At 39.6% G+C, this 25858-nt stretch overlaps 1 protein-coding gene across 3 annotated transcripts in view; it reads right to left on the reverse strand.

Annotated features, from left to right (window-relative positions):
- Positions 1-1246: 1246 nt before the first annotated feature.
- PLEKHA8 (pleckstrin homology domain containing A8) overlaps positions 1247-25858 on the reverse strand; it is a 64938-nt gene continuing 40326 nt past the window's right edge. The window contains exons 10-14 of one of the 3 annotated variants that reach the window (XM_055420940.2): positions 20739-20797; positions 20258-20388; positions 19536-19606; positions 6912-6973; positions 1247-1498 (exon numbers count right to left, since the gene is read on the reverse strand). In XM_055420940.2, the coding sequence (XP_055276915.1) occupies positions 1301-1498; positions 6912-6973; positions 19536-19606; positions 20258-20388; positions 20739-20797 (521 nt within the window). In that variant the 3' untranslated portion in view covers positions 1247-1300. Of the gene's footprint in view, positions 1499-6911; positions 6974-7019; positions 7085-7143; positions 19388-19535; positions 19607-20257; positions 20389-20738; positions 20798-25858 lie in introns of those variants that run through there. The other 2 variants (XM_055420943.2, XM_055420944.2) reach the window with 2 other exon arrangements.

Raw genomic sequence — 25858 nt, forward strand, 5'->3', positions numbered from 1 at the left:
CAGATAAGCAGCTGCATTTAGCTCACTCTGCACCATTGGTGAGTAAGCCAAGACTGGTCAGAGAGCACATGCGGAACTGCGGCCCCCAGGGACACCACCAAGGCCTGCTGGTTCAGTTAAGAAAGCTGCTGAGTAAACTCGCTCCACTTCTCACTCTCCTTTTAACTACTTCACTTCAATGATAGCCTCCTCCTCTTTGCAAGAAAGGATATAACATTTAGTTCATGCACAAAACTGGGAATTCCATAAACTAGAATTTAATCTTGTAGTTCTTCAACCCTGTTGCACAAGAATACCTTGTAAAATTTATTCAAATTCAAGGTTTATTATCCTGAGTCCTACTCCCACAATTCTGGTTCTTCATGTCAAGGTAAGGCCTGGGAATTTAATTTTCAAACAAGCTCTCCATGTGATTTTGATGCAGAGGTCACACATGGAAATCACGTGGTTCCTCCATTTTGCGGCTATGTGACTGAGCCTATCCCTTGACCTCTAAATCTTACTTATGAAGTTTAATAATAATCCCTGAATACCATGGTTTAGCTGTGATGTCCAATTGAGATGATGCAGGGGAAAGCAGGTGGCAAAGGGTGTGTACTGCACAGGGGTCACCTCAGATGACCCACCCACCTCTCCCGTACTATCCTACGGCTCGGGGCAAGGACACACCACTCATCTCTTCAGGGCCAGTTTCCCCACCTGTAAATGAGATGGTACTGCTTGGTCACACCAGTGTACCGGATGTGTTGAATACACAGGTTCTTCTGGCCCACGGAGCCACGGAGAAGAGAATTCTCTGCAGAACATCTAGGAATAGCAAACTCTACAATTTCAATAGCTTCAACAGAGGGGCTTAACTCCCTTGAAAATTTTAGACCAATTCTAAGTTGACTGAAATACTGGCTATGAGTTATAGTCCTTGATACAGAAAATTGCTCATTTTCAGCTTGGGTTTGGGTGATCCATTAAAACTAAAAGCTAAAAACAAAACATAATACTAACAAATTCATTTGTCAAATCTGCTCTTATAACTTGCTGTTCACATCTACATAACAGCTACGATTTGGTTTTCCATGAGACCTTTTGAACTAAATATATAGCACCTTGATTTTTAAACACACAAAACATACAACATTGAAAAAATTATATATAAAAGCACTAGGCTTTGCCTTCCCCTCTCCATTCCCCAAGTAAGAGATTGGAGAGGGCTGGAGCTGCTGCTGGAAATTTAAGTCGGGCAACAAAACACTTTAGCAAACTTTATTCCCTGAAGTGAGGAGGCAGCGCTACCCTGCAGATGTCATACCACCTCGTCAGACTCCAGTCCGTGGACCTCGTATAAAGTGTCCAGTATCGCCAGCTGCTTCTCCATGGCGGGGAGGTAAAGGCTGAGGTCCCTCTGCATCCCAACACTGAAAGCTGCCTTCTGGTGGTCGCCTTCCTTAATGGTTAATGCAGCCACAAAATCTTCATAGGATGGAGCTGCCCTCAGAGCTAACTGCAAAAGAACTGCCCGTGAAAAGCTGCACCATGACATGCCCTCCTGCACATTATACCCATGCACAAGCACACGCGTGCACACACAGTCACACACATACACAGAGCTGAGGCGAGCAAGAGAGAAAAAACAGGCATACATTCTTTCAGTTCATGGACTCTTCAATTATGTTTCAAGAACCAAATCACTTTAATGCTTGAAGAAGCACGTATCTTCTTGGGCTATCTTGAGGATAAATAATCCCAACAAGTCAGGGAATGGTGAGAGGAGAACAGTTTGAGAAAAGCTCAAACTTTCTCATTCACAGTGATCCAGATTCTTCCTGTGGAGCGCTCAGAATGACCTGCGTGCATGCTGCCTGCACAGTCTTTGTTGGCACACGGCCAGCCTGGTGGAGCAGCTCACCATCCTGTTTATATCTCATCTCCACACACTTTCTTTACCTATGTCCCATTCACCCTTATGTAGAGATTTCCTTTGTATTCGTGAACATTTTCTAAAAATGAAGGGGGTTAACATTTATGGATTGATTGCATGCTGATGCTTTAACATATTTTATCCCAGCTAATCTCTGTAAGAACCCTGTACAATCTACATCCCTATTTTACATATGGAAATCACACAGCTAATGAGTGCCAGGGCCAGGATCTGAACTTAGGATCATCTCTCTGTTTTTTCAACCACACCACCAACCACACTGCTTCCCCAAGGAAAGATTTCCTTAGCTCCTTACAGCTCCCCTCCCTCTGCAAGCCAACTGTTCCCTAAGAGTACTGAAATCTGTTCTCTGGCATCTACTGGTTTGGCTCCACTGAGCTCTCTGGAGGCTTTTTAGATCTTCAATAGATTGTAAAAAATCTTGCAGTTGCCTTCCTGAGCTTCCTTATATTGAAAGTCTTTGAGAATCAACCCTCTCCCTTTCTGCAACTGGAGAGTGACTGGCATTATGCAGTGGTTAAAGCACAGCCACTAGGTGAGGAGACCTGGACTTGAATCCCAATTTTACAGGTTAACTTGAGGAATTTAAGCAAGGGGACTAAATTAGAACCTCGGTCTCCTCGTCCGCAGAAGACGACTGGTAATACTTTCTTTGTTTGAGGGATTAATGGGACATGTAGGATGTGTTTACTCCACTACCTGGCACATCATAAACACTCAAATAATGGTAGGGGTATAAGGGAGAGCAGAGGATGAAGGAAAAGCAGCTGTCCAAAAATATGAGAGAAAATCTCTCAGAACAGAAGAATATGAGTCTCCAGATTTAAAGACCTAGTCAAATACTTAGCAAAATGAATGATAAAGACCAAAAGGCGAACATGGTGAAATTTTAGAATGTGGGGATAAAGAATAGAAGCTAAAAGCATCTAGGAGGAGGTGAGGAGCAGTTTATACACATTAGATTTTACAGGTTTTATAGTAGTAACACTAGAAGCTCAAGGACATCAGAGGACTGCCTTCAAAGTTCTGAGAGAAAATTACTATTAACCTAGAATTCTGGTGGTTCATGGTAAAGAATCTGCCTGCAATGCAGGAGACACAGGTTCGATCCCTGGGTCGGGACGATCCCTTGGAGAATGACTACCCACTCCAGTATTCCCACCTGGAGAATCCACAGAGGAGCCTGGTGGGCTACAGTCCATGGGGTCGCAAAGAGTTGGACACGATTGAGCAACTTTCATTTTAGAATTCTACACCAGCCAAAGCAACACTCTGGGAAAAGGGGCAAAATAAAGACAATTTCAGGTATGTAAGAACTCAAAAATTTAGTTCCCTTGCACTTTTTTTTTTTAGGAAGCTACTAGAGTTTGGATATCATCCAAAAAAAGGGATTAGATCAAGAAATAGGAAGTCACAGGACTTGGGAAATAAAATTAAGGTGAGGTGGGGACTCAGTATAGGGAAATTTGTGAACAAAAGTTCTAGGACAACAGCAGTACAACAAATCAGACTGGAATAAGAGTTTAGAAAGTTCTGGAAAAAAATACAGATAATCCAATACATTTGTGAGTTCAAAATGATGGTGATATGAGAGAGTTCATGGTACAGGGAAAAATACAAAACTCATATAAGAAAGAACAAAAAAAGTCATAGAATTTTGGCTCATCATCATCATGTTGACTTGTGATATAATTATACAGGGAAAGCAGAGGCAGGGGAGGGGAGGTAGTGACAGTAGAGTCTGAGATAGCTAAACTCTAATCTATAACAGAAATCAACATTAATTAAAATTGACAGGGCCACAAAGAAGGGTAAATAGTTTTAGAATTACAGAGGTATTGGAAGAAATAGCCAAAGCATTTGAAAGTTGCAGCCTCTTTTAGTGAGTCTGGGAAGTATGGAACAAGCTGCTAATTTTGTTATAACCTTTTTGGACTCTGTGATAAAAAGTAAAATAAAACTACATATGTTATATTTACATAAAATAAAAAATGTTTAAAGTTTCTCCAGAGTGGAGCCCACAACAATGCATTTCTCAAAGGCTCCTAGAACAATGATGCAGCTGAGTCTATTTGGGAAACAATGACAGAACTCAACTGAAGAGGAAGCCAAAAAAGAGAGCCACAGAAAGACACAGAGCCTAGACTAGACATCAGTTCCATAGACCATAACCATAACTGTTTGAAGATAAAAGTCCAATACTTGGCTGTTAAGTAAGTCAGATTCCATGAGTATAAAAGGTATTTCCCTGAGCAACCAAGATTAGTTAGATCTGCCCCTGATGATTTTAATCAGGACATCAGAAAGCTCAATAAACTTCCCCAAACAGGGATGACTTGGAGAATAACAGGAGAGAGACTGAAAGGAAGCTCCTATATTAATAATGCTGCTATCAAATGCTCAACAGAATCTATTTTCTTAAAAATCAGCAAATTTAAAAACTATTGGCAGTAACATCAAGGGTCTTCAAAATGCTCTTTTTCTGTAACTTTGGGTGGTATTACCTCACACCCACGTGTTTCAGGTTTCGTTTAGCAGCAGGGAAAACAGGAGAACCTACTTCAGAGTTCTGAGTTAACAACTTGACATAAGGAAAGCACTTAACACAACACCCAGTGCACAGCAAGTGCTCTAAGCTGGGGTTTCAGTTCTTTGCATTAGACATAGCTATTCTACTTCCAGGAACCTATTTTGGGGAAATAACTGTTTTAGTCAAAAATGCATAAAAACAGATGCTGTTTCATCTGCAAAAACAAACTTAGAAGCAACTGAAATTTCCAACACAAAGGTTTGGACAAATAAATTATGGTACCTCTATACCAGGGGAAATATTATGCAATCCCTAAAAATAAGTGGGGACGACTACAGCTAATACTGCTGTTGGATATAGAGCAAACATGTTAAAGAGTAAATTCTAAGAATTCACGTCACAAGGAGAAAAATTTTCCTTCTTTCTTTTCTTTTTATTGTATTTATATGAGAAGATGGATTTAACTGAACCTATTGTGGTAATCATTTTACAATACATTTAAATCAAACCATGTTGCTGTGTGCCTTAAACATACAGTAACGTATGTCAATTATTCCTCAATACAACTAGAAAATATAAAAACTAAAAAAGTGGAGAAAAACAATACAAAATTATACAACCAGCTAAGTGTCAAAAAAATTATATGCATATACAGAGTAAGTATACAAAATTAAGATAATTATACACATAAAATAAACATAAAAACATAAATATCTATATATACAATGAAATAGAACAACATTGAAAAGAATGTGTTAAATATATGAAAATAAGAGCTAAGAAGGTAAAACACAAAAATGTTGAAGATGGTTATTATAGAGCAGTGAGACGGTGGACAATTTTAAGTTTTACCCTTCCTATTTTTCTATACATTTTGTTTTCACAATGAATCTAAATTACTAAATTAGATTAATTACTAAATAATCTAAATTATTTAGAAAAATGCTGTAAGTTAAAATGTCCTTTCAAAGACTTATGCTTATGATAAAATTTTCTGCTACAGCTTCATTCTTGTTGGCAATGTCTCTAGGATCATCAGTATTTCAGGATTAAACTCTGCCCTCTCTACTGGAATGAAAACAAAACAAAACAAACTACATTTATGTTTCTTATGAGTCAACTCAATGTCTCCCTGCTTTCCATCTCACCAAGGGAACTTGGGTGTCAGGCACCTGCAGGCAATCACAGTACTTACTAAGGGAGACTGATGAACGGAGCAGCATCTTTTGCCTAATTTCTCACTAGCAGCTCCTCAATTGCTCTGTCTTCACTGTGGAGAGCTGTGATGAGTGGGATGAGCACCAGCCTTGGAGAGAGGTCTAGGTTTAGACCTGGGCTCTGCCGCCACCTCACTTTGGGACTGAAATGAACAGTTCTGAACTTGTAAAACAGTGGGAGCTAATCCTAAGGATTCCCAAAGATAATGAACACAGAAGTAACTGGCACAGTGTCTGATACACGGTTAACTGTCCAATAGCCACACAGAAGCTATTATGACGTTATTAAACATCCACTGAAGGTAAATGTGAGCAGTTTGTGGCTGCAACTGGTCTGGCTCCTAGTCCAGTGAACAGTAAAATGTTTCATTTTCACTAAAATTTTATTTCTTCCATGATAAATTCTTCCCAATTTCTTTACCTGTCTCCTAAGAAATCATGACCTGAACAGTTCTTACCTTAGGTAAATTAGTAAAAGAATTCATCCGCAAGCTATTTTTAATCCCCTGACATTTCCTATTGTATCACATCATGAGATTCAGCCTTTTCATGGCTGCACCTGACTATGGCTGACCTCTCGCCCGACGGGAGAATCACAGAATATTACTGCTGACAGAAAGGGGCCATCTGCTCCAGCTATTTTACAAAGCAGGTGAACTGATCTGTCCACCTGAGAACTATGATTCTCAGGTGTGTGTTCTTCCCAGGTCATGCAAGGAAGGAAGGAATAATAGGTAACAGGAGCTAACACACACAAATACAAACACTTCCACAAGGAAAATAATTGGGGAAGAAGAGATTTCCAGTACCAGCCACTGGCAACCCAGGTCAGTTAACATTCAAAGATACAATTCAATCTGAGAATTAACAGGCCTGACCCTGACAGGCAGCAGAGGGAGCTATGGGCTTGAAACCTTCACTGGTTTCCCCTCAGAGGGCAATCTCTATTCAACACTGACACTCTTTACTACCTCATCAGAAAGGCAGCCACTTCTGAGACAAATCTCAGGGTCCCTGGAACTAGATAAAGTGAAGCACACTCTAAGTCTTTTCTTACTGTTTATTGCCAACATTTCCACACAACAGACCTACAGATTTCAATGAAATAGGCAACATTTTGTTCTTATTCTCAAAAACAAAGCAAACAGAAACACCATACACACACACAAAGCAAAACAAAACACCTTGCTGGAACATCAGAACATTAGGAGGCAGAAGGCTTACTTACCGCAAAAACTCCTCGAACTACCCAGCCGTGATGCTGCCGTAATGTTTTACCATATGCATTATCTTGAAAAGAAGAAATACTCCATGAGGAACAATTTCATCAGCATTTGATGTGTTATTTGCATCATGTCCTTTCTAATGTACATAGCAGCACATTCCTATAGGTATTAAAAACTGAGGGAAAAAAACTTAATTACAAGCTTATATACCCCAAAAGTCCTGAGTAGGAAAAACAAAGCCTCCAGAGATTTTTTTTTTAATTGAAAAAAAATTTTGATATTTCCACTCTTACCCTGTGTCAATATAGCTGAACGGCAGCTTATTATTATGGTTGGAAAATTCGATACATATAAGGAAGTAAAAAGGGAGGAAAGGATATTGTCATGTGGAGAATATAATTTAAAATACACTATAAAAATAGAAAAATGCAGTTCTCTGAAATGTTGTGTAGCCCTGAGCCACTCCCTTAGCTAACCTCTCTAACCATCTGTTTTCCTCTTTGTAAAATTTTCTCTAAGGTTCTCTTCAATGCTAACATTCTATTCTGGGAAGTCAAATGTTAGTCCTAGATGTCCCATGACCCTGGATATACAGTATTAAAGCCAGAACTTTGAAAACTATTATGGAAAGAACAGCTTGAAATTATTAAGCTAGATATAAAGTAACCGGTGAGGCTTATTAATAAAAGTCAATTAATATTCTAGACTTTAAAGATAAAAACCTATTATTTTTTTCCCAATGAGTTTTAGAAGAAGATTTAAAAACTTCTATGTAATAATTTTAATTACAAAAAACAATCTCAAGATGACTGCATTTTATGCGAGGGATGTGTTCCTGAAGGCTTTGAATAATTCAACATACTCCAAACTGAAAACTCGTTTTTCTACAGGAATAAACATTCTCTCAGGAGGTACAGCTCTGTATCTCCACAGTGAATTTTTATTTCAGTGCTCCATTTTGTTTTTTCAGCATCATCTTTAGTGGTCTACAGAGTCCTCACACTCCTAAATTATAGCACAGAATATCATGGGGGTTGTTTGACCTTCTTTATCATGTTTTACCACATCTAAATTTTATTCCAAACTTGTTTATTTCATGGGCTAGTTTCAGCACTAGTACAAGCACCACCGCCATTTAATCAATGCTTGGGTGACACTATAATAGGATACAAAGACATTTTAAATTGTAACAAGAGCAGAGGTTAAAATAACGACAATAACAACAAAAAAACCCTAGACACCAAAACCACAAGTTCCTATGCAACAAAACACAGTGTGGCTCACAGAACTGCCAAATGACATCAGGTATCTGCATTTTACTGAGCAAAACAGCCAGGCCGCGTGGCTACAAGCTTAAACACAGTTTACAATTTATTTGAGCCCTCTAGCTTTGAATCTACTGTTAAAATTTGGATGAGGCTTCATTAATACTTTTAGGATCAGTTCAGTTCAATCTCTCAGTTGTGTCCGACTCTGCAATCCCATGGACTGCAGCATGCCAGGCTTCCCTGTCCATTACCAACTCCTGGAGCTTGCTCAAACTCATATCCATTGAGTCGGTGATGCCATCCAACCATCTGATCCTCTGTCGTCCCCTTCTCCTCATGCCTTCAATCTTCCCCAGCATCAGGGTCTTTTCCAGTGAGTCAGTTCTCCACATCAGGTGGCCAAAGTATTGGAGTTTCAGCTTCAGCATCAGTCCTTCCAACAAATATTCAGGACTGATTTCCTTTAGGATGGACTGGTTCGATCTCCTTGCAGTCCAAGAGACTCTCAAGAGTCTCCTCCAACACCACAGTTCATATGCATCAATTCTTCAGTGCTTAGCTTTCTTTATAGTCTAACTCTCACATCCATACATGACTACTGGAAAACTCGTGGCGTTGACTAGACGAACCTTTGTCAGCAAAGTAATGTCTCTGCTTTTCAATATGCTGTCTAGGTTGGTCACAGCTTTTATTCCAAGGAGCAAGAGTCTTTTAATTTCATGGCTATAGTCACCATCTGCAGTGATTTTGGACCTCAAGAAAATAGTGTCTGCCACTATTTCCATCTATTTCTGCTTTAAGACTATGCCAAAGCCTTTGACTGTGTGGATCACAATAAACTGTGGAAAGTTCTGAAAGAGATGGGCATATCAGACCACCTGACCTGCCTCTTGAGAAATCTGTATGCAGGTCAGGAAGCAATAGTTAGAACTGGACATGGAACAACAGACTGGTTCCAAATAGGAAAAGGAGTACAGCAAGGCTGTATATTGCCACCCTGCTTATTTACCTTATATGCAGAGTACATCATGAGGAATGCTGGGCTGGATGAAGTACAAGCTGGAATCAAGATCGCCGGGAGAAATATCATTAACCTCAGATATGCAGATGACACCACCCTCATGACAGAAAGTGAAGAACTAAAGAGCCTCTTGATGAACATGAAAGAGGAGAGTGAAAAAGTTGGCTTAAAGCTCCACATTCAGAAAACTAAGATCATGGCATCTGGTCCCATCACTTCATGGGAAATAGATGGGGAAACAGTGGAAACAGTGGCTGACTTTATTTTTGGGGGCTCCAAAATCACTGTAGATGGTGATTGCAGCCATGAAATTAAAAGACACTTAACTCGTTGGAAGCAAAGTTATGACCAATCTAGACAGCATATTAAAAAGCAGAGACATTACTTTGCCAACAAAGGTCCGTCTAGCCAAGGCTACGGTTTTTCCAGTAGTCATGTATGGATGTGACAGTTGGACTGTAAAGAAAGCTGATCGCCGAAGAATTGATGCTTCTGAACTGTGGTGTTGGAAGAGACTCTTGAGAGTCCTTGGACTGTAAGGAGGTCCAACCAGTCTATCCTGAAGGAGATCAGTCCTGAGTGTTCATTGGAAGGACTGATGTTGAAGCTGAAACTCCAATACTTTGGCCACCTGATGTGAAGAGCTGACTCATTGGAAAAGACCCTGATGCTGGGAAAGATTGAGGGCAGGAGGCGAACGGGACAACAGAGGATTAGATGTTTGGATGGCATCACTGACTCAATGGACATGAGTTTGGGTAAACTCCGCAAGTTGGTGATGGGCAGGGAGGCCTGGCGTGCTGCAGTCCATGGGGTCGCAAAGAGTTGGACACGACTGAGCCACTGAACTGAACTATTTCCATTGGTTACCCATCTATTTGCTATGAAGTGATGGGACCAGATGCCATGATCTTTGTTTTTGAATGTTGAGTTTTAAGCCAGCTTTTTCACTCTCCTCTTTCACTTTCATCAAGAAGTTCTTCAGTCCCTCTTTGCTTTCTGCCATAAGGGTGATGTCATCTGCATATCTGAGGTTATTGATATTTCTCCCGGTAATCTTGATTCCAGCTTGTGTTTCATCCAGCCTAGCATTTTACATGATGTACTCTGCACATAAGTTAAATAAGCAGGGTGACGGCCTTGACGTACTCTTTTCTCAATTTGGAACCAATCTGTTGTTTCATGTCTGGTTCTAACTGTTGCTTCTTGACCTGCATACAGATTTCTCAGGAGACAGGTCAGATGGTCTGGTATTCCCATCTCTTGAAGAATTTTCCACAGTTTGTTGTGATCCAAACAGTCAAAGGCTGTAGTGTAGTCAATAAAGTAGATGTATTTCTGGAACTCTCTTGCTTTTTCGATGATACTACAGATGTTGGCAGTTTGACCTCTGGTTCCTCTGCCTTTTCTAAAACCAGCTTGAACATCTGGAAGTTCTCAGTTCACGTACTGTTGAAGCCTGGCTTGGAGAATTTTGAGAATTACTTTACTGGTGTTTGAGATGAGTGCAACTGCGCAGTAGTCTGGACATTCTTTGGCATTGCCTTTCTTTGAGATTGGAATGAAAACTGACCTTTTCCAGTCCTGTGGCCACTGCTAAGCTTTCCAAATTTGCTGACATACTGAGTGCAGCACTTTCACAGCATCATCTTTTAGGACTTGAAATAGCTCAACTGGAATTCCATCACCTCCACTAGCTTTGTTCATAGTGATGCTTCCTAAGGACCACTTGACTTCGGACTCCAGGATGTCTGGCTCTAGGTGAGTGACCACACCATCGTGGTTATCTGGGTCATTAAGATCTTTTTTGTACAGTTCTTCCGTGTATTCTTGCCACCTTTTCATAATATCTTCTGCTTCTGTTACGTCCATACCATTTCTGTCCTTTATTGTGCCCATCTTTATGTTTCTTTTTCTTTCATTCAAAAGGGAACTTTTGGCATACCTTACTACAATTTTACACAATTCAAGTTTGCATAAAATACATTATATTTTATATGAAATAAGACTGTACATTTGAATTATAACAGCAGATTTCCCTGGCTATCTAAAGTTTTAGGAATGGGTTGAAATGCCAGGATCCAGTATTGCAAAGCTAAAGCAGAAATGATAAAAATAAATTCAAGTGTAGAAAGAGCTCTTACAGAGAGCCTAAAGGAGAAATCAAGAGTAAATTCAATATTTTTCTTAGCAGAAGAGTCTGAGTAGGCTAGGGAATTGTCAAAGATACAAGTCTTCAATGTAAGTCACACTTAAACCCTATCTGATTCTGTAAGGGGACAGATGTTATCAGAGATATTTTAGATGGTACCCAAGACCTTAGTGAAGAAATGGTTGTTAGCACACAAAGCATACAGGTGCAGATGGGCAGGAAATACTAGGCACAGCCTCTGGGATAAATCAGCAAGAAAAACAACTTTCCAACCATCTACGGAGCCATCTGGGCTGGTAAGATAGTGTACAAGTCCATGGAAAACATCCAGAAGTGAGTCACAGAAGTACAGTGGGAAAACTGTATTTCCTGTGATCCTCATCCATGTAAGATATTAAATACCATTAAAAATTAGCAGTTGAAATTCAGTGCCATTACAATCTGCTCATGGACAGTCACAATGGAATAGCTGCTCCATCAATAAGAATTCAGTGTGAGCCTATCGCATGCCCATTACTGTGCAAGGCAGCATGGATCTCTGGGTGATTTAAACTCAGTCCCCTATCCTCAGGAAGTTCATGGGCTTTTAAGAGAAAAAGCATTCAACAAGTCATTATTATGTAAACTGCCAACTGCTGTAACAAACATCTCTATCTAGTACTACAGGAAAGGAGAGAGGATTCATCCAGCCTGGGAGCATGTGAAACAGAGAGAATTCTCCAGAGGACTCTCAAGGGCTGGCTAGGGCAGAGAGGAGGGTGGTAGCTGGAGTTGCAGATGGAGGAAGCTACATGGAGATGGTGGCAGGAAGGGAGAACCAATCACTAGGGCTGCAGATACTGGGGATGGGACCAAACTGGGAGGACCTTTTAATGCCATGTCAAGGGTTCTGAACTTCCCATCTGAGACACAGTAGTAGTTTAAAAAGGTATAAAACTTACTGCTTTTTTTTTTCTGATTTCAAAAATAACGTGTTCATTGTTAAAAATATAAAAAACGTAAAAAGGGAAGAACTAAAGAGATATGTAATCATGCCTCCCAGAGATAACCACATAGGGCATTCTAGAAGTATATTCTTTTAAGTCTTCTTTCCTATACAGATAGTATTATTTTCTTGTATTAACAGTCACGATCATTCTAATTTGGAATTGTGGTGGGGAAGTAAAAAGAAACCCACATTTCTTTACAGTGTGTAGCAAACACAGGTGCCTCCTGTCCTGGTTTTTGAGCCTTCAGCTCCAAAACTCACCTGGCAGACAAACTGCCTGTTTATAAGGGCTATGGATCCAGTACTTCTCCAACCTCAGGGACTTTATAGCTTTCCTACCCTTTGCCAGTGAAGTCAACTATTCAAAAAGGCCCAGGAACCTTTCTTCACGCCCCCTTCTATGGGATAGCAAGAAAACAAGGATGTGGTGAGTCCAAGTAAGAGGGGCAGCCTGGTCTAAGGAAGAGAGAGCTTCTACAGAAGCACTCTCTCTGTATCCCACCTGATCCTTCTAAAGGAGGCAGCTGTTCTTTGCTGTGCCTGTATCTTGCCAAGAGAAGAGTTCCACTGGGCAAAACACCAGCCAGGCAGTCTAACAGGAGAAGAGGGAAGCAGAGAATTTTGGCTGGGTCCTGAAACAGGCCTAGGAAGACCACTTCTGCAATTGAAAACCAACAAATAAAACTCATAAAAGAAAAAGACTTGACCAAAGTCCTTAGGTGACTTCTAGGGCTGCACATATCCCTGCCACGTGAGGATACATAAAATTAGGATAAAGTCTATAAGCCTGACCTATTTTGGTTACCTAGAGAAGATTAGAAAATGAAATACATTAATCTTCACTGAACCACCCATTCATTATCATAATGCATGTTCTATAATCTGGAAGTATTTTTGGCCTCTGAAAGGCATAAATGATTCCCTTCTTCCAGTTCTTTTAAATGTGTCAGTTCCTTAGAAACCGAATCAAAATTTCTGAGTAGGAAGCACTGACAATCACCTTGCCCAATTCTTTTCTTTTTATGGATGAAAAAAACATAAGACCCAGAGAGACAGTTACCTGCCCAAGGTCACAAAACTAAAAGCAATGAGAACTTAGGGCATTCCTATCACATTAAAGCATTCTGACAAAACTGATGGTTATTCTTTGTGATAAAACAAAATAATGAAAATGAAAAATGTGCCTTTTCCCAGCCATATCTTGAAAAAAATCAGAACCTTATTCTATTTATGGAAACAACACTGATCTGATTTTTTTTTAATGGTTAGTCAAAACCTTTCTATGAAGTATTGAAAAATGATGCCTCAACCTATTACAGCATCTGAGTGCCAACAACCTTTCCATTACTGCTGATGGACAGCTAGTCTGTCCAGAAGCAGAATGCATGAGAGTGTTTATTATAAATCTATAACTAGTAAGGACTTACAAAGTTACTTTGGGTTGTACAGAGGACAAAGGAGAAATACAAATCCAAGTTTTAAGAGAGAGCTTGAGAAGCAGACAAGTAAAGGCAGGAAGCGTGGAATCAATCATTCACTGAGCTCAGGAAACACAAATTATCTCAGTTCAGCAAATGAGCTAAATCAGAAAGTCCTCAGACAAGAATCATGAACGAAGAAAGGTCTGAAAGTGAATAAGCAATAAATCTGAATATACCGAGTGAAAAAGGAATAATGTGTATAATGTGACACCATGTATATGAGTGTAAAAGATGCAATGTATTACAGATACTGTTTATGGACACATAAATATATAGTAAAAGTATAAAAACATTTATTATAATAATAAACTACAAACTCTGGATGAAGATCTTCTCTGGAAGTAACGGGGTCATGAGGTAGTAGGTGGAATTGTGTTTATATATTTGGCCAAATGATAAATATTTTATATAATTTAAATAGGCTTTCCAGGTGGCACAGCGGTAAAGCATCCATTTGCCAAGCAGAAGACGCAGGAGTCATGGTTCGATCCCTGGGCTGGGAAGACATCCTGGAGTAGGAAATGGCAACCTGCTCCAGTATTCTCACCTGGAAAATTCCATGGACAGAGGAACCTGGCCGGCTACAGGCCACGGGGTCGCAAAGAGTTGAACGCAACTGAGCACACACACCAAAAGACCTACTACTAGGAAAACCCCCAAGTTCTTTACAGTGACTAAGTTTCAGGCAAAATGAATAGTGTGGAGAAAAGCTAACTCAATAACCAGTTGACAGAGATGAAACAAGTACCCAAAGATATCCTTTGTTACCTTCAGGCACCATGGAGATGAAAACTTGTACTGTAAGCCAGTTCTGCCATTAGAGCACATGCTGTGAATAGTTCTGAAGATGGCATGACTTCATTCACTTGTCCCAGTACTTTCAGAACAGTTAGATGTCAAATATCTAATTACAAGTTCTGATTTTCTCTCTCTCATATAGCCCTCCTTATTTGTGAAAGCCTTTTATATTAACTGTATAACTGAGTATCCTTCAATTTTTTTTTTCCTATTCTGTGCTAGAGATCTTGGTTAGGTTAATGTTTATCTGACATTTATGAAATCATTTGGAGGTGAGGGATGTGGCAATATGCTATCCTGCTGAGGGAGTAGTACAATGGTGCATGAAATGGCAGAGCAACTTTTCTTCCTTTCACTTACAGGATGCTTTCTGAAGCCTCTTTTCGATGTGGCATCTGTGAATGGAGGGGCTCAGTTACAAGGTGGATCATTAAACACATCTGCTTTGTGTACCCAACTCTTTCCTTAGAATGATCTCTAGAGAATATCAGAGGACACTAGAGTTCAGAGCAGCTCCTGGCATGAGACCACCCAAAACATTCCACTCTGATCATCACTATGGGGGATCCAAGAGATGGCTCAAATGCAAAAGGGGGCAGTGTAAAGCTGATGGCCTCCTTCCAGATGCTGAAAACTCATTCTAGGTCACAGAACTGCAGCAATACAATGACCATACATGCATTTTCCAGAAAGTTAATAGATGTCACTGCTTTCATTTTGTCATTTCCAACCTTTACATATCATCTCCCATTTTCAAAGTCATTAAGACTATGCAAGTTTTATGAGCATTTACCTCAAAACCAGTCTTAAGCAATGGATTTCAAATTTGGGAGTGTCATCAAGGTTTATCCTTAATTTATCCCCACTAATTGTCCTGCTATTCTTAGGTTAGGAAAAATGTTCAGGCATTGGATAACCAGTCCATTATCATGAAAAGGAGGCAAAATTAACTGATACTATGGATAACTAATTTCAGTACTTTTACTCCTGCTTATTTAATAATCATTTAGAGGCAGTCAGAATTCCCAAATAACCAAATGTAGCCTAGCAACACGTAAGCTTCAACATTCCAGCTCTGGATGAATGGGTTTCAAATTGTAGCATGGATTAGAATCACTTAAATGACTTGGGGTCACACGCACTGCTGGGTCCCATCTCAGGAGTTTCTGAGTCAGCAGGTGTCAGGTGGGACCCAGGAGTCTGCAATTCTAATAAGTTTTCAGATGCTGCTATCCTTGGACCACTCTGAGAACCACGGATCTGGATCTGAGACCCTACGGAAAGTACTTATCTTCTCTAAAGTTTAGTTTATCACTGTAAAAGGGGAGTGAAAGTGAAGTTGCTGTCGTGTCCGACTCTTTGGGACCCTGTGGACTGTAGCCCACCAGGCTCCTCCGTCCACGGGATTCTCCAGGCAAGAATACTGGAGTGGGTTGCCATTTCCTTCTCCAGGGGATCTTCCTGACCCAGGGATCGAACCCAGGTCTCCTACATTGCAGGCAGACACTTTAACCTCTGAGCCATAAGATGTTTATGGAGAACCTTGTGTCATGTCAACACTGAGTGCTCTATAAATAATAGCTGTTATTACAATAATTCAAATTCAATTTTAGAATGAAAAAATGTAAGCTAATTTGCCTATATATGTCATATAAATTATACATACCCACTCTTTAACCTATATAACCAAACCACCTCATTTTAGATAAAAGTTCTACTTATAAAGGCTACTATTTCAAAATGGGAAAAAAGAAGCCATTAGTCCAGAAGAAATATGTATCAAGGAGCCTATTGGTTCTGAGTAGTTAATGTGTAACATTTCTTATAAAGCTCTATGTTTGCACAAAGCTTGTTGTGTCTGTGTTCAGAGGGGAGGGGGTGGTTAGGGGAGCTTTCTCGCTCCATGTTGAACAGCAGCAGTAAACTAGGGATCCCTGTAAGCAAAGATGATTTAAATCATGAAAACCTCTGAAATAATCCTAAGCATCAGGATGAAAATCTCAAATTTACAGTCCCCCTTTCCTTTGCACTAAAAGTAGTCCAGCAAGAAAGAGAAAGAAGGAAAAGTTGAGACTGGCTGTGATTATTTTGGCTTTGAAGCAGCATTTACCCTTCAAGTCTCCTCTCTCTTCACAAAGTCAACATCTCTGGGCCCAGTCTCCAAATAAAGTAAAAGGTAGGGGAAAAACAGGGATGGGAAAGAGCTGATATGGTATAGCCTCATATTCCTCTTGACCTCCAAGGTAAGCAGTTGGGTTCTCCTCTATCCTAGCTCCAGCAGAGGAGTAATGAGATCAGCATCCTGCACTTCCCCTCACACAGCCAACAATCACCAAGCAGTAAAAATGGATATGAGAAAAATCCCGTGACGAGTGCACCACCAGGCACCCAATGCTAAATCCCGTATCATCTGCATTTTCTTGCAGGTGGAGGTGGTGGAATCGTCCTTCCAGTGTGAAATTTCCATACTAAGAAGTCAGTCTGGAGGGAAATTTCGGGCTTAGCAACCGAGCTTTGTAAACTTTCCATTTCTGATTTGGGACAAATAAGTCCCATTTTCTGGTGGGTTATTAACTGTGCATATGTCATGATGATGAGAATATAAACAATAGAGTTAACCTCTGTAAGTGCTTATGGGGCTTCCCTGGTGGCTCAGATGCTAAAGCGCCTGTCTGCAATGCTGGAGACCCAGGTTCGATCCCTGGGTTGGGAAGATCCCCTGGCGAAGGAAATGGCAGCCCACTCCAATACTCTTACCTAGAAAATCCCATGGACAGAGGAGCCTGGTAGGCTATAGTCCATGGGTCACAAAGAGTCGGACAGGACTGAGCAACTTCACTTTCACTTTCAAGTGCTTACTATATGCCAAATTTCTAATCTTTTCACATGCATAAATCTACTTAATCTTTACAACAATCTTATTAGGGAAATCAAATCATCATTCCCATTTTATAGATGAGGAAGCTGAGGCACAGAAAAGTTAAGTAAATTGCCTAAGGGCACAACACTATCCAGAAAGTATATGATCTTAATCACTCCACAAAGCCATAAAATTTGATAGATACTGGTTAGGGGGTCCTAATTGTCATGGTGAATATACTTTTAGTACTGAAATCAGGACACACAGTGGACAATATAATTGATACTGTCTTTGAAATTCAAGGATGAATGAGAAGCCCCAAAATGCAGGTAGCTCAGAGATGGTGGAGAATACCTTTCATGGGAAAAATGAAAACCCTGGAGACAGCAACCCCAAATTGACCCTGCTCCAGATCCTTTGTGGTCTTAGCAAGTCTTTTAATCTTTCTGAATTTCTATAACCTGACCTGTAAAAACAGATGGATGTTAGGATTAAGTTATCTAAATTTTTTATACAATGTTAGAGAAATATCAGCTTTATATTGTTTCATGGCACATCAGCAAGCCTGGGAAAATTATGTAGGGCTCATGACACATAAGGATTTATGTACGTCAAGGTTGTATATTGTCACCCTGCTTATTTAACTTACATGCAGAGTACATCATGAGAACACTGGGTTGGAAGAAGCTCAACCTGGAATCAAGATTGCTGGGAGAAATATCAATAACCTCAGATATGCAGATGACACCACCCTTATGGCACAAAGTGAAGAGGAACTAAAGAGCCTCTTGATGAAAGTGAAAGAGGAGAGTGAAAATGTTGGCTTGAAGCTCAACATTCAGAAAACTAAGATCACGGCATCTGGTCCCATCACTTCAAGGGAAATAGATGGGGACACAGTGGAAACAGTGTCAGACTTTATTTTTTTGGGCTCGAAAATCACTGTGGATGCTGACTGCAGCCATGAAAGACGCTTATTCCTTGGAAGGAAAGTAATAACCAACCTAGATAGCATATTAAAAAGCAGAGACATTACTTTGCCAACTAAGGTCTGTCTAGTCAAGGCTATGGTTTTTCCAGTGGTCATGTATGGATGTGAGAGTTGGACTATGAAGAAAGCTGATCGCCGAAGAATTGATGCTTTTGAACTGTGGTGTTGGAGAAGACTCTTGAGAGTCCCTTGGACTCCAAGGAGATCCAACCAGTCCATCCTAAAGGACATCAGTCCTGGGTGTTCATTGGAAGGACTGATGCTAAATCTGAAGCTCCAATACTTTGGCCACCTCATGCGACGAGTTGACTCACTGGAAAAGAGTCTGATGCTGGGAGGGATTGGGGTGCAGGAGGAAACAGAGAATGAGATGGCTGGATGGCATCACTGACTCGATGGAGATGAGTTTGAGTGAACTCCGGGAGTTGGTGATGGACAGGGAGGCCTGGCGTGCTGTGATTCATGGGGTCGCAAAGAGTCAGACATGACTGAGCAACTGAACTGAACTGAACTGACTTCTTTAAAATATTAAGTTTTCCTATTAAAAGATGGCTCTCTATTAATTTAGCTCTTTTTTAAGATAAACTGATTTTTAATAAATTAGATATACATTAGCAGGTCACTGGAGAAGGGAATGGCACCCCACTCCAGTACTCTTGCCTGGAAAATCCCACGGACGGAGGAGCCTGGTGGGCTGCAGTCCATGGGGTCGTGAAGAGTCGGACACGACTGAGCGCCTTCATTTTCACTTTTCACTTTCATGCATTGGAGAAGGATATGGCAACCCACTCCAATGTTCTTGCCTGGAGAATCCCAGGGACAGGGGAGCCTGGTGGGCTTCCGTCTATGGGGTCGCACAGAGTCAGACACGACTGAAGTGACTTAGCAGGAGCAGCAGCAGGTCACTATCTCATGGATTCTTTTATAACAAAGCACATAAGAAACAATAATAACGAAATAGAAAAGAAGCAAAATCAAATCTTGAAAAGCACACCCTGTCTCCTCCTCCAGGGGTCTCCATTCCACATCCTCTTCAATTAATCAATCAAAATGTAAAGAACACTTACTCAGGGCTGTCTGGATGTCCTTTTCTCCATTTTTCACTTCAGTCAAAAATCCTTTCAAAAATTTGAGACCTCTAAAACAAAAAAAGAGGAGGAAATATTATTTCCAAAGTTCACTTATATTGAATTGGTCTGAAAAAGTGGCAGACATAAGCTTCTTTTTCAACAGTATCTTGGGCACAGCAATAAACAGATCAAGTCACATTGCTGTCCTTTCTATGTTTCTTCCCTGTGATTTCCCTTTAGCTTGCTCTAGATCATTCTTATCTGAAATACCTAAACAGTGGTTTTCAAAATGTGCTCCCAAGGCCAGCAGCTTCAGCATCATCTGGAAACTAGCCAATAATGCAAATTTCAGGGCCCCCTCCAGACTTGCTGAATCAGAAACTGGGTTTTGGGTGGGGCAATCTCTGTTTTTTTCAATAAGCTCTCCAGGTGATTCTGATGCTGCTACAGTTTGTGATCCACAGACTTAAAGACAAACAAATCAGCTTTACTGTCCTTTATGATTCCTATCTTATATATTCTATTAATATGAGCAATGTTTTATCACTATCAAGACATAGGCAAAAAAAAAAAGTTGGCGGCGTTCTATTCATCAGGCCTTCTATACAACTGTGTTACAGCCTTCACTTAGAAGTAGCCTCCTTCACCTAACAATTTTATTGCAGGTAATATTTCAACTTGACTAGATTTCATCTACTGCCCCACCCTGGCCACCTCACCTCTTCAGCCACAGGAGGGCTTCCGTAGCTGAGTTCCTAACCTGGGCTACATCGGCCTCCACTTCGTGTAGCACTATCTTCTGGAGTGTGGTAAACTCTTCTTTGTTGGTGATATACTTCTGGTTTACTTTCTGCAGGAAAAGCAGAGAAATAAAAAGTGCTAAAGCTATCAAGCAAGTCAGTTTACGTAAGTTTGTTAAGCAGGCCTCTAAGAAATTAAATTAAGCCTCTATTACCTTCTTCTTGTTTATCTGTTTTGTTTGTTTAAGAATTCTTATTGGGTTTAAGCCAGATTTAAATAGTTTTAGGGTTTTAAGGTACTGTTTTTAAAGTATTTTTTTCTTCCTGTGAGAAAGGTTCTTAACAGCTGGCCTATGCTTTTCATCCTGAGTATAAACTCAACAACCATTTGTTTTTGAATAAGATTTCATGCAACTACTCGCTCCAAATAAAGTCTTCCGAGACAAGCTAGTATACTCACTTTAATATTTCCAACTAGATCCATCTTAACAGGAGCAAACACCGTAGGGCCAAGTTTGTCTAGAAGAAAAAATTGAGAACGTCATTGAAAAAGCAATTTTTTCAAGTGAAAATAAACTTAATGGATAACACCCCCAACTTTCATTTTTTGCTTTTAAATAATTTTCTAAACATAAGCTTCAAAGATTTCTGGGACACTGTCATTACTTTTTTCTACTATACTGCTCTTAAGTGAGTAACTACAATGAGGCCTTAAAGGCACGTGAGGATAATCTTGTAAGTTGAGATTGTACATTGTAACCCTTAGGGCTGCACTATCCAATACGGTAGCCGGTAGATATGTGGCTATTGAGCACCTGGCAATCAGTATACCTATTCCAAAATGAAATGTGCAGTAAGTATAAATATACCAGACTTCAAAGACTTAGTATCAAAAAAAAAAAAGCTCATTAATGATTCTTTTATACTGAGTCCAAGTTCAGATGATACATTGTATATACCAAGTTAGATAAAATACATTATTAAAATTAGCTTTATCTGTTTTGCTTCACAAATTTAATATGCCTGCTAGAAAATTTTAAATTACATATAGTAGCTTAAATATTTTTGTTGGAAGAGCAAATTAAAAGAAAAAAAATAACACCAAGAGTGTAGCTAAAAAGACAAAATGTAATAAAATTCTACAACACTTGACTCATCTAAAAGAAAGGCAGGAACAAAGGCAGCTAAAAAGCTAAAAGAGGAAGTAAAATAGAATATGAAAAAACAATTGACTAATTGGCTAGAAATCAAGAAAGGAGTACACAAGGAAAAATATATGAGACAAATACAAAATAAGTAGCCAAGATGGTAGAAACAGCATAATAGCAGGCTTAAATTCATCCAAACAATGTAATTTATTACATTAAGTACAGGAAAATGATAATTTCAAAAAACACAGAAAATACATTTTGTAAAATTAACTCATTCATGATTATTAAAAACTACTCAATATACAAGTCAACTGTATCTGTATGCTGCTACTGCTGCTGCTAAGTCACTTCAAGAAATTTTAAATTACATATAGTAGCTTAAATATTTTTGTTGGAAGAGCAAATTAAAAGAAAAAAAATAACACCAAGAGTGTAGCTAAAAAGACAAAATGTAATAAAATTCTACAACACTTGACTCATCTAAAAGAAAGGCAGGAACAAAGGCAGCTAAAAAGCTAAAAGAGGAAGTAAAATAGAATATGAAAAAACAACTGACTAATTGGCTAGAAATCAAGAAAGGAGTACACAAGGAAAAATATATGAGACAAATACAAAATAAGTAGCCAAGATGGTAGAAACAGCATAATAGCAGGCTTAAATTCATCCAAACAATGTAATTTATTACATTAAGTACAGGAAAAAAATGATAATTTCAAAAAACACAGAAAATACATTTTGTAAAATTAACTCATTCATGATTATTAAAAACTACTCAATATACAAGTCAACTGTATCTGTATGCTGCTACTGCTGCTGCTAAGTCACTTCAGTCGTGTCCGACTCTGTGTGACCCAACAGACGGAAGCCCACCAGGCTCCCCCTTCCCTGGGATTCTCCAGGCAAGAACACTGGAGTGGGTTGCCATTTCCTTCTCCAATGGGTGAAAGTGAAAAGTGAAAGTAAAGTCACTCAGTCGTGTCTGACTCTTTGCGACCCCATGGACTGCAGCCTACCAGGCTCCTCCATCCATGGAATTTTCTAGGCAAGAGTACTGGAGTGGCTTGCCATTGCCTTCTCCGATCTGTATGCTATTAATGAACAATTAGAAAAGGATATACTTCTCCTGATAGCATAAAGAAACATACAATTTTAAAATCTATTCATAATAAAAGATGTATAAGAGTCTCATGCCCTACCGACTGAGCTAGCTGGGCAGCTTCAAAAGATGTGTAAGACCTTTACACTATACAAAACACTGCTGTGAAAATAAAGACCTAAGTAAATGGAGAGATACGGCACATTCATAGAAGACTCAATGTTGCTTGAGATATCAATTTCCTAGTAACTGGTTACGGACTCAACTGAATCCCAACAGACTTTTTAATAGACATTGAAAAGCTAAAATTCATATGGACATTCAAAGGACCTAGAATTGCAAACATCTTGAAGAAGATGATTTACATTATCTGACTTCAAGCCTTACAACTGAGGCACAGTAATTAAGACACTATAATTCCAGGGTAAGGAGAAACAGATTATCGAAACAGAAGAGAGTGCAGAAACAGATTCACACTTACGGGATCAACTGATTTTCAAAAAACTGCCAAGGAATATAACAGGGAAAAGATGCTTTTACAACAACAACCAAAAAATGGTTCCTGAACAACAACGTAAAGGAAAAGAAAAAAAGGAATCTCAACCCTTACCTCACACTACATAGAAAACTAATTTCAAGATGGATCACAGATGTAAACATAAGAAATAAAGAGTGTAGAAGACAACACAGAAGAATATTTTCATGACCCTGGGGATAAGCAAAGATTTCTTAGGATACTGCAAGTACTAACTATAAAAGAAATAAATCGATTTAGTGAAAATGAAAAACTCCACTCTTCAAAAGGCATCATTAAGAAGCAAGCAAGCCATAGACTGGGGGAAAATATTTATAATGAGAATGTCTACAATGAAACATTATTCAAAACACACAAAGAACTCTTTCAACTCAATATTAAAAAGAAAACTAACCAACGTTTGAAGCTCAACATTCAGAAAACAAAGATCATGGCATCTGGTCCCATCACTTCATGGGAAATAGATGGAAAAACAGTGGAAACAGTGTCAGACTTTGTTTTTTTGGGCTCCAAAATCACTGCAGATGCTGATTGCAGCCATGAAATTAAAAGACGCTTGCTCCTTGGAAGGAAAGTTATGACCAACCTTGATAGTATATTAAAAAGCAGAGACATTACTTTGCCAACCAAGGTCCGTCTAGTCAAGGCAATGGTTTTTCCCGTGGTCATGTATGGTTGTGAGAGTTGGACTGTGAAGAAGGCTGATCGCCGAAGAATCGATGCTTTTGAACTGTGGTGTTGGAGAAGACTCTTGAGAGTCCCTTATACTGCAAGGAGATCCAACCAGTCCATTCTAAAGGAGATCAATCCTGGATGTTCATTGGAGGGACTGATGCTAAAGCTGAAACTGCAATACTTTGGCCACCTCATGCGACGAGTTGACTCACTGGAAAAGACTCTGATGCTGGGAAAGGTTGGGGGCGGGAGGAGAAGGGGACGACGGAGAATGAGATGGCTGGATGGCATCACCAACTCTGTGGACATGAGTTTGAGTGTACTCTGGGAGTTGGTGATGGACAGGGAGGCCTGGCGTGCTGTGATTCATGGGGTCGCGGAGAGTCGGACACGACTGAGCGACTGAACTGAACTGAACCAACTTTTAAAAATAAAGATATGAACAGACTTCACGAAGAAAGAGACAGTAATGGTTGATACATGAAAAAGTGCTCAACATCATTAGTCATCGGGGAAATAAAAATTAAAGCCACAACAAGATACCACTGAACACTCACAAGAATGGCTAAAACCAAAACTATTGATACCATCAAGTGCTAGTGAGGATGTGAAGCAACCAGAATACTCATACATTACTGTTAGAAGTGTACAACGGTACAACCACTCTACGAAATTAGAGGTATAAACCCTATAAATCAGCAATTCCACTCTAAGTTATTAAGAAAAATGAAAACGTGCCCACAGACACAAAAATATTAAGAGCAATTTCACTTATAATAGCCCCAAACAGGGGCTTCTCTGGTGGTTCAATGGTTAAGAATCCACCTGTCAATGCAGAAAACATGGGTTCGATCCCTGGATCAGAAAGATCTCCTGGAGAAGGAAACGGCAATTCACTCCAGTTTTACTGCCTGGGAAATTCCATGGCCAGAGGAGCCTGGAAGGCCACAGTCCCTGGGGTCATAAGAGTAGGACATGACTTAAAGAGACTAAACAACAACAACAAAGCCCCAAATAAGAAATTATCCAAATGTCTATCAGTAGAAGACTGAATAAACAAATTGGGGTATACTCCCTTAACAGAATACTATTCAGCAATAAAAAGGAATGAGTTACTAATAAACGTCACAACAAAGATGAAAACTTTTCATCGAGAGTGTAACGCAAGATAACGTCATTCCACTTATTTGAAATCTTGCTGCTGCTGCCGAGTCACTTCAGTTGTGTCCGACTCTGTGTGACCCCATAGACGGAAGCCCACCAGGCTCCTCCGTCCCTGGGATTCTCCAGGCAAGAACACTGGAGTGGGTTGCCATTTCCTTCTCCAATATGTGAAATCTTAGAACATACAAAACTAATCTACAGTGACAGAAAGCAGTATGGTTGCCTCGGGCTGGGTGACAGTTTGGGGACTGACTGGAATAGGGGACATTCTAGGATAATGAAAGCATATTCTGTCTTGATAGAGGAGTGGATTACACCAGTAGATGGGTTTATCAAAACTCATTAAATTATAACAGTTAAGTTCTGTGCAAAATAAACCTTGACTTAAAAAAGAGATACAAAGTTAAATGGATTCTGCAGCAAACTTTAACACATTAGCAATTCCTGGTATCACTGGCTCTATAAAAAGTCAATGGAATTTAAACTTAAAGTTATATATGTAATGCTTTTTAATCTGAAAAAATGTTTCAGGTGGTAAAATGCTTTTTCATAGTGTTGCTGTTGTTCACTTGCTAAGCTGTGTCTCTTTGGGACCCCATGGACTGCAGCATGCTAGGCTCCTCTGTCCTCCACTGTCTCCCAGAGTTTGTTCAAATTCATGTCCATTTTCATACTACTAGTGGATTTGAAGATCTGTTCCTCAACTACTAATACTTTCACTTTTGCTCTTAAATATAATTTCTAGAAAACAGAATTCCCTTTTTCATTACACAGCTCTGGGATCATTATTAATCATAATTAGAAATGAAATGGAAATATGTGATAATGCTTAAGGACACAGTTTTAACTGTATGTGGCTGGTGATAATGAAGTAGATAAGAAGGGTTATCTAACTGTACACATAGTTCAGTGTATTTTTACTACAAAATAACTTCATTGAAACAGATTCCAGAGACTAA

Source organism: Moschus berezovskii, chromosome 3 (assembly GCF_049115385.1).
Source record: "Moschus berezovskii isolate FMDL1 chromosome 3, NW_MosBer_1.0, whole genome shotgun sequence".
Lineage (NCBI taxonomy): Eukaryota > Metazoa > Chordata > Mammalia > Artiodactyla > Moschidae > Moschus > Moschus berezovskii.